The sequence below is a fragment of the Rhinolophus hipposideros genome (genome assembly GCF_964194185.1).
Source record: "Rhinolophus hipposideros genome assembly, chromosome: 15".
Classification (NCBI taxonomy): Eukaryota; Metazoa; Chordata; class Mammalia; order Chiroptera; family Rhinolophidae; genus Rhinolophus; species Rhinolophus hipposideros.
This window is the reverse complement of record NC_138061.1, coordinates 41760-50710: the sequence shown is the minus strand read 5'-3', so window position 1 is coordinate 50710 and position 8951 is coordinate 41760. Positions and strand designations below refer to the sequence as shown.

The 8951-nt window shown below is 47.8% G+C and overlaps 1 protein-coding gene across 1 annotated transcript; it reads right to left on the bottom strand.

The window, feature by feature from the left end:
- Window positions 1–501: 501 nt before the first annotated feature.
- Window positions 502–5427, bottom strand: SYCE1 (synaptonemal complex central element protein 1). Its single transcript, XM_081074219.1, has 12 exons — window positions 5385–5427; window positions 4691–4750; window positions 4316–4390; window positions 3645–3692; window positions 3354–3408; window positions 2571–2660; window positions 2355–2418; window positions 1509–1575; window positions 1246–1369; window positions 1086–1175; window positions 884–971; window positions 502–636 (listed from the first exon to the last, which is right to left on the bottom strand). The coding sequence occupies exons 1-12, from the start codon at window positions 5410–5412 to the stop codon at window positions 559–561; spliced, it is 867 nt and encodes a 288-aa protein (XP_080930345.1). The 5' UTR covers window positions 5413–5427; the 3' UTR covers window positions 502–558.
- Between the last annotated feature and the right edge of the window lie 3524 nt (window positions 5428–8951).

Genomic DNA, 8951 nt, shown 5'->3' with positions numbered 1-8951 from the left:
TGTGTCACTGTGGGCAGAAATTGCGTCTCTACAATGAGTTTCCAAATGAGCACAAGCTGTCTTCATTTATGTAGGTCTTTCACAATTTCCGTGAACTGTAGTTTGTATAGATTACAAACTAGTATACACCTGTCATTACATTAATTCCTAGATACATGGTATTTTATGCTATTGCAAACATCTGTTTTAAAATTTCATTTTATTATTTGTTGCTCTGTTCCAGCATGCCTACAGCTGGCCGAGTTGTTTTGCTGGACCAAGATGTGCACCTGCATGACCTCTGACCTCTCAGTAGTAGTGTGGGCTGACATGGGTGTTGTTCTACCAGTTGGTCATCAGTTTCCTGACTAAAAAATTCATGATTGACCAGGTTCACACCTAGTGTTGGTGAGAACAAGGAGGCCAAGGCTTCCCCCAGTCTCAAGGTCCAGGGGTCTTGGGCCAGATAACCCCCAACCCTCTCGTACAGACTCAGCTGAGGCAGTTGTATTGAAATAGTGCCTTTATTTCCCAAAACCCACGAAGAAGCTCCATGGCAGCATGCGTCATCTTCCTTGCCTAGGAGGGTATCAGGCCCTTCTTGGGGGGCAGTTCTGGACCTCTCTCCTCACTGAGTCCGAGGGGCTTGGGATTGGCCTAGGGGAGATTAGGGTCTGAGCTGGGGCCCTCCATGCATCCCTGTATGCACACCCTCCCTGGGGCCTGCCCCCTCCCACCCCACCACTGCCAGCCTCTGTGTCTTTGCCTTGGCTGTACTCCTGTGGGCATGCCCTTCCCCAAAGACTGTCCTCTGAGGATTCCCCAGACCCCCTCCTTGCCTTCCAGCCCCCCAGCTCCTTTCACAAGCTATCTCTGCTCCCTGCCACCTGATTCCCAGGCTCACAGCTTCTCCTGGGCCAGCTCCTTCTTTTCGCTTGCTCTGGGCTTGAGTAGGGACCTGCACTGCAAGCTGTTCCAGCTCCTCCTTCAGCCTAGACAGAAGGGGGAGGGGGGAGAGAAGGAAGGATAGAAGGGTGTGAAGAGGCCAGGAGAGACTCCCTCGGCCATGCTGCCCTTGCGGACTGCCGGGAGGGCTCCATGCCCACCTCTGCCTCTTCTGTTGCAGCTGTGCGTGGCTCTGGGTGGAGTCCTCCAGCAGCTGCTGGGCCCTTCTGTTCTCTTCCTCAAACAGATGCCTGAGGGGGTGGCCATCAGCAAAGGCAGCTTCCTCCCTCCACCCCGTCCCCTACCAGGTCCCCCTCTTACACCGCAGATGCTGCCTCCTTGCTGCGGAGGAAAAGCCCCTCAGTGATGGCTGAGCGGCCCTTAGCCCCAAACTGGGAGCACAGACGGAGCTTCACATCCTCCAGCTTTGCCTCCACCAGCTTCTCTGTAGCAGGAAAGGTGGGCGGGGTGAGACCTGACAGGGCAGGAGAGGGCCAGGTGGGGAGGGATAGGACGGGCAGGAGGGGGTTGGGCTGGGCGGGGCGTGGCGGGTGGAGCAGGCCTCAACATTCTCTGGGCCTCACCTTCCTTGAGCAACTGCTCCTTGCTGCTGTCCAGGGCGCCAATCTTCTGGGCCAGCTGCTCTGGCCTCTGAGGGGTAGAAAGGTCCATCCACAATTCCCACCTGCCCCCACGCGCCGCAGACGTGTGTACCTGGACCTAGTCTTTACTCAGCGTGCCTCAGTTCCTACTACAGTGGCCCTCCTTGCATGCCAGGCACAGTCCAGCCTCGGTGCCTTTGCACTGGCCGCTGCCCTCGCCTGTCAGTCTTTCACCCCAGACACCTACAGTGCTGCGCTGGAGAGGCTCATGAGGTGGTTATCGTTCAGCAGCTCTGAAATCAGCCCTGGGGCCATCCTGCAAACACTGTTAAGTCAGGGTGGTTCTCTGCTGAATCAGTTACCAGCCCAGCACTGGTTCCTCGTCCCTATGTGGCCTCCTCACGGAGCCCTTCCATCCTGACATTCATCCTCTCTGCCTGTTTTCTTGTTTAGAGCCGGGGTTCCCCTAGTGGCAAACACTGGCCTGCTTGGTTCTCCACTGTCTGCCCTATGCCTGTGATGGCCCCAAACACACCCATGGACCTCCTCGATGGACGACCTCTCCTTGGCTCATCAAGGTGCCTTCTGACCACTGAAGGGGCCGGGAGGGCAGCAGGGATAGGTGGGCAGGACCAACTAGAGGGTGAAGCCTGTGTTGAGAAGGGCCTGAACTGGGGGCCATTTTGACATATTGGCATCAGGGCTTGCTCCGGGACCCCTTCCTGTGGCATGTGACAGGAAGGGGTCCCAGAGGGTGACCCTGAATTTGGGGCCTAGTGCTGCCAGGGAAGGTGGGGAAGGTAGGAGGAGTGGCTTTGGGTGACTCACGTGGAATTCCCAGAGGTCCTTGTGCTGGCCTATCAGGTCCTCCAGCTGTTCCTCAAAATGCAACCTGGGAGCCAAGAACAGGGGCTGAGGGGCTGAGGGTTCAGGCCAGGCCTCCTCACACACCGAGGTGGGGCCTGCTCCTGCTCTTTGCTCTGTTGGCAGTGACCCCAACCTGGTGGCACTGCCACTCCACCCCACCCAGCCCCAAGCCTTCACCTCAGCTGCCTCTGCTTGCTCTTCTCGTCCTCAATCTGGGAGTTCAGGGCACAAATGCGCTCCTTGCACTCCTGCAGCACGGTCTGCTTCCTGGGAAGAGACAAGGCAGACCTCAGGCATGTTCTCTGCTTGTGTCCCCAGGAGGGGCTGCGTGGGGCTTCTGCCTCCTTCTCTTGAGGTCAGTGCCAGGCTTGTAGATCAGAGTCCTCTGTAACTTTGTGGGTGGCATGAGCATGTGGCCCCTGCAAATATCTTTGTGAGGGTTAGAGATTGAAATGGGGACGGTCAAGCACAGAAACACAGATACACTGATCTCATCTGAGTTTCTCAAAACTGTTCCAATCTGGGTCTGCCAGGGCTTGGGGCCTCTGGTCCCCAAAGAGCTAAGTAAGTGTTCAGGAGGTGGAGAGAGGGATCCACAAATATTTGGGTGGACGGAAGGATAGTGGGGAAATGGAGAGACACTGGGTGGGCAGATGCCTGGATTGATGCCTCAATGAAGGGACAGGTGAGATGGGGCCTGTGGGAAGAGCATGAGGCGCAGAAGAAAACCCAGCTGAAGGAATGTGACTCGTATTCCAGCAAATGAATGATTATCCCAGTGAGTGGGACAGCCTGTAAGTCGACTGCCCACTGCTGGAGCTGAGAAGGAAGACACTCACGTGGCCTCTCCATGTTACAGAGGGAGAAACTGACAGCAGTGGGCTTCAGCCCTTTGCCCCACTTTCACTGCCCCACCAGAAGGCACGGGAGGGCAGAGCAAGGCCTGGGCGGGGCTCTTACCTCTGTGCCTCACTTTCCTTCTCCTGGCAGTGGAGCCGAAGGATCCTCAGCGTCTCTGCAGGGAGAGGGGCCGAGGGCCCCGTGAGAGGCATCAGCTTTGGGTAGAGGTAATGGGGCCACATCATGTGTGGTCTCGTGGCACCTGATGGACTATGTCATTTACTTCAAGTCCGCTGGAAGCCACAGGAAGGATCCAAGCTGACTCTGGTTTCCAAAGGCTTCGGCTGTATGGGGAGAGCTTCTACAGAGTGACAAAGGCAGAAGCCTGGACACAAGATGGCCTGCAATTACCTTGCTTTTGGCTCAAGACCTCTTCCAGGCGTACTTTCTCACCACTCACTGGAAAACACAGTAACACGTTTATGCATCAGGGACACCCCACTGCACCTTCAGTCTCATGGGTGGTGGAACAGCCCTATCCCCAACCCCAAATGTGGACCTTTAAAGCTAAGTAAGCCCCTCCTTTCTGGTATCCACACTCTCTGTAAGCACCAAAAATGCCCTGGTGTTGATAAAGGGTAGCTGCAGAATGCCAGTGCGTTTACATGGAGGGGAGAGAAAAAATAAACAGTGGGATAAGGACTGTGAAGAAACACATCAAACCATCAGCAGTAAGGGGCATGTGACAAGGTGGGGGCAGGGTGTCCTCTAGATGGGATGACTAGGGAAGGTCTCTAAGATTGGGACATCAGAGCTGAGAGCGGAATGCTGATATAAAGCAGCAGGAACCTGCATTTTCTTGGGAGTGGGGTGAACAAGTCTAACAAAGGCCCTGAGGTGGGACTATGTTTGAAGCGTGTTTTGGGAACACTCCCACCCACAGTGGAAGGGGGGAGATTAGTAGGACCTGAGACCAGAGAAAGGGCAGGGTCCTTGTCCACAGCAAGGATGCTGGGTGTCTGCAGTACTGGGTTAAGGGGGCATGATACTGTGGGCCCTCTGGATGAAGCCAGCATGCTTACGTGAGTCTAGTTCCTTCTGCAGGGCCTCCCAGACAGTCCGGGCCTCTCCCAGCTCCTCGCTGGCTTTCTTTTTTGCTGTGCCAAAGAGCAGGATAGACGCCGTGTAAGTGCAGCTTTCAGCTGCACCATCCTTGCAAATAGTAACATTTCACATTTGTCTTCAAGCAAACCTAGACGCAGCCCTTCCTGTTGGGCTCAGCTGGCAGCAGGGCCCAGGTTAATGGACAGGTGACTACAGCCATTACATTGGGATGGACCCGTGCTTGGTTTAACACTCTGCTGTGGCTGTTGGGAAGGACTTAATAATTCACCAACAAGGGGCCCTGCAACCCACATGGCTGGTCCTGGCTGACGAGCCAAGGTCCCTGAGCTCACCTTGCTGGACCTCGTTGACCCGGTTAATCAGGACCTCAACCCTGGGCTCTAGGCTTCCGGCTGCAGGGAGGAAGGGAGGCCGAGTGAAGATGACAGGGCAGCAGAGCAGAGGGGCTCTACAGGGGCTCACATTCCGATAAGGGAGACAAGGAACAGGTAAACAGAGATATGAATCAGGCTGTGGTAACCGCAGTCGAGAAATAGAGGGGCAAGAGGTTTAAGACAAAAGGAGGGGGACATGCTGATTCAGATATGGGAAGGCCTCTCGAGGTCCCTAAATCAAGTGAGGACCAGGCCCTGCAGCTCCCTGGGTGGGGGGGGGGGAGTGGGAGGCGTCATTGTGAAGGTCCGCCCTGGGTGGGTACACGACCGGGAGGAGCCTGGTGAGCAGGCAGAGCTAATGTGCAGGAGGCATGAAGGTGAAAATCTGAACAGAGTTTGCAGTTGGCAAGGGGCCTGCAGCTGGGTTTTGGGAAAACATTTTGTGGGCTATGCCCTTCTACTCTATTCCATGCCCTTCTACTCTGTTTTGGATCATGGGGCCATATTGTCATTTCAAAGAATTAACTTTTAAAAGTTAAGACAGCAAATGAGTTAATTTCTCAAGGTTGAGAACTGTGGGGACTGGAATTGAATACACTTCTGCCTGAACCCAAACCTAAGCCTGAACCTCAGTTACAAAGGAGACAAGGACCTTTCTGCAACTTCTTCACCATTTCCATCAAGTCTTCAATTTTCTGTGAGGACTTGGCCTGCCCTGTGGAGACAAAATCAAACATTTCATAATCTGGCAGGAGCGAAAGGCTTGAGGAAGGGTCCAGCAGACGCAGGCTTGGGCTTGGATTGAGGTGGGCTGATGGCAGTTCTCCAGCCAGAGTGGCCCCCCTGCTCCTTGTCCTGAGTTGGACACTGCATGAGAAATAAACTGAGGCCCTCCATGGTAGGCTTTGCCTAAAGCTGTTCTGGCCTCTGAAATGACACCACAAATATCCCCTTAATAAAGATAGGGCGAGGGTAGGAATGCACTCTCACTGCTGATACTGTTCAACGCTGGGTCAAAGCTCGTGATGTACTAAAGAAAAAAAAGGGATATAAAAAACTGGAAACTGGAAAATCACTAACTGGCAGACAGCATAATCAACTAGAAAGTTCTAGAGAATATTATTAAAAAACATACAATAGTAAGAAAACTCAGTAAGATGTCTTGTTTAAACATACATAACTACAAATAGCTTCCCGTCTACATAATCATTCTGAAGCCTCCTGTAAAAATTTCACATGAACTTGTTTATAATCGAAGCAGGCAGTAGCTTTTTGGCCCCTAATGAATTAGTAGACCTACGAAGTTATTAACGGCACCAACATCACAATAAAGATAACCCTATTAGCCACCTAATGTAAAAGTACAATATGTAATTTTTGCCTCAAAGTGACGCACGTTTATTAAGCCCCTGAATCTAAATACCAATTCAGAGGAAGCACACGGACAAAGGAACATGTTAATGGCACATGGTTTAAAGCTAACAACATTCAGACTGGGAAACTTCACAAGAAAAACAACCCAGTTTAACAAATACATTTTGGGGAAAGGGGAAGATTGTTACAGAGTAAAAGGGATTGAAAAGACATATCAACCGATCTCAATAAAAGTACCACATTTGGATGTTGGTTCAAGCAAATGCACTAAAAATAGTGATGATACAATTAGGGAAATTTGAAAATTAACTAGATACTTGATGAAACAAAGGAATTATCGTTGCTATTATTCACATGTGGCAATGTTACTGTGAGTACTTTTCTGAAAAGACTGCTTATCTTTTAGATATGTTTTTGGAGATAAGTATGGAAATATTTATGGATGATATGCTATAATGCCTGGAGTGTTTTGAAATGAAATAGTGGAGTGGGTCAGAATAAAGAGGAAACCAGAGTACTGCCAAGTGCTGAAGCTGAAAGATAGGTTTATGGGATAACTGTAGTTTGTTCTTGATTTTGTATATGCTAAAATTTTTCCATCATTAAAAGTTTTTAAAAATCAACCAAGCTAGCAATCAATATAGAGAACGTAGGCAGTCATTTCTATAAAAGTGCAGAGAAAGGGAAAGAATAACCACAAATTACAGAAATTTCCAAAAAATATTTGAAAAGATGTACAACCTCTGTCATAATTAAAGCGTGGAAAACAACATATTGTATCTAGCAGGCTGGTAAAGATAAATAAGTCTGATAATATCCAGTGTTTGATGATGTGGGGAGTTAGGCATTCATATACATTGATAGACTTTGGAAACTGATGCAACCTTTTGGAGGGCAGTTTAGCTATATCAACATTGTGTAGACATAATTGCACTTATAAGAATTTATCCATCAAGTATACTGAGCTAAATATTCAAAATGCATGTTAATGACATTGAAACAATATTTGTTTGTTAATGTCAAAAGTGGGAAACAAACAGCCAAAGCAATCCTGAGAAAAAAAGAACAAAGCCAGAGGTATCATATTCCCCGACTTCAAATTATACTACAAAGCTATAATAATGAAAACAGTATGGTATTGGCTGAAAAGGAGACACACAGACCAATGGAACAGAATAGAGAGTCCAGAAATAAACCCACATGTATCTGGGCAAATAATGTTTGACAAAGGAGTCAAAAGCATAAGTGGAGGAAAAAAAGCTCTTCAATAATTGGTGCTGCGAAAATTGGAAATTCACAAGCAAAAAAATGGAACCAGACTGCTATTTGACACCATACACAAAAAATGAACTCAAAATGAAATAAAGACTGAAATGTAAGCCCTGAAACAATAAAACACATAGAAGAAAACATAGGTTCTAAACTTACAGACCTTGGGCTCACAGAGGATTTTATGAACTTGATCCCAAAGGCAAGGGAAGTGAAAGCAAAATAAATGAATGGGACTATATCAAACTAAAGCGCTTCCGCACAGCAAAAGAAACCATCATCAAAACAAAAATGCAACTAACCGAGTGGGAGAAGATATTTGTAAACAACACCTCGATAAGGGGCTAATATCCAACAGATGAAGAACTCATACAATTCAATAACTAAAAACCAACCTATTTAAAAAATGGGCAGAGGAACTGAATAGACACCTTTCCCAAGGAGATATACAAATGGCCAATAGATATATGAAAAGATGCTCAACTTCATTAGCTATTAGGGAAATGTAAATCAAAACCACAATGAGATACCACCTCACACCTGTTAGAATAACCATTATCAACAACACAATAACAGGTGTTGGAGAGGTTGTGGAGAAAAAGGAATCCTCGTATATTGCTGGTGGCATTGCAAATTGTGGCAGCCACTAAGGAAAACAACATGGAGGGTCCTCAAAAAATTAAGAATAGAATTACCATACAACCCAGCAATCCCTCTTCTAGGTATCTGCCTGAAAAATCTGAAAACATTTATTTGTAAAGATATGTATACCTCTATTCCCCTTGATCACTGCAATGGTGGCCAAGACATGGAAACAACCAAAGTACCCTTTGATGGATGATTGGATAAATAAGATGTGATACTCAATGGAATACGAGTCAGCCATAAGAAGAGATGAAATATTGCCATTTGCGATAACATGGATGGATCTTGAGTATCATGCTAAGCAAAATAAGTCATACAGAAAAAGTTGAAAACCGTATGATTTCACTTATATGTGGGATATTAAACAGAAAGCAACAAACAAAATAACAAAATAAACAAACTCATAGACAACAATATGGTAGTGACTGGAGGGGGAGAGGGTGGGAAGAAGAGGGGTCAAATATATGATGAAGGAAGGAAGACTAGACTTTGGGTGGTGAGCACAGAATGCAATATATGCAGATAATGTACTGTATAGAATTGTATACTTGAAAGTTATATATTAACTAATGTCACCGTCGTTTTTGTAAAAGCATGAAACAACCTGAAGGCTCAAACAACCTCAGTGCCCATCAGTAGAGAACTTATGATTCATTCCTGCAACAGAATACTGTGTAGCCATTGAAAAGGGTGTCGATGCACACATGTACTAACGTGGAAAGAGATCCTAGATAGATTAAAAGAAAAGAAAGTGTAAACTGGTGTCGTATGGAATCTGATACTGCTACAAAAAGAGGTGAAAGATCTACCTGTCAGTCTACAAATATATGCATACCATGTCTAGATTATTTCCGGCCAGAATCACAAAAAATTTTCAACAGTAGTTACCTGTGGAGAGTGGGGCTGGAAAGACAGGAGAGGTTAACTTTTC

Bases quoted from the DNA above. Each gene is read 5' to 3' on its own strand.
- SYCE1 (XM_081074219.1), bottom strand. From the start codon at position 5,412: ATGGAAATGGTGAAGAAGTTGCAGAAAG. The intron at 2,419-2,570 runs GTGAAGGCTTGG...CTTGGCTCCCAG, and splicing joins AGCAAGCAGAGGCAGCTGAG to GTTGCATTTTGAGGAACAGC. The intron at 637-883 runs GTGAGCCTGGGA...AATCTCCCCTAG, and splicing joins GAGCTGGCCCAGGAGAAGCT to GCCAATCCCAAGCCCCTCGG.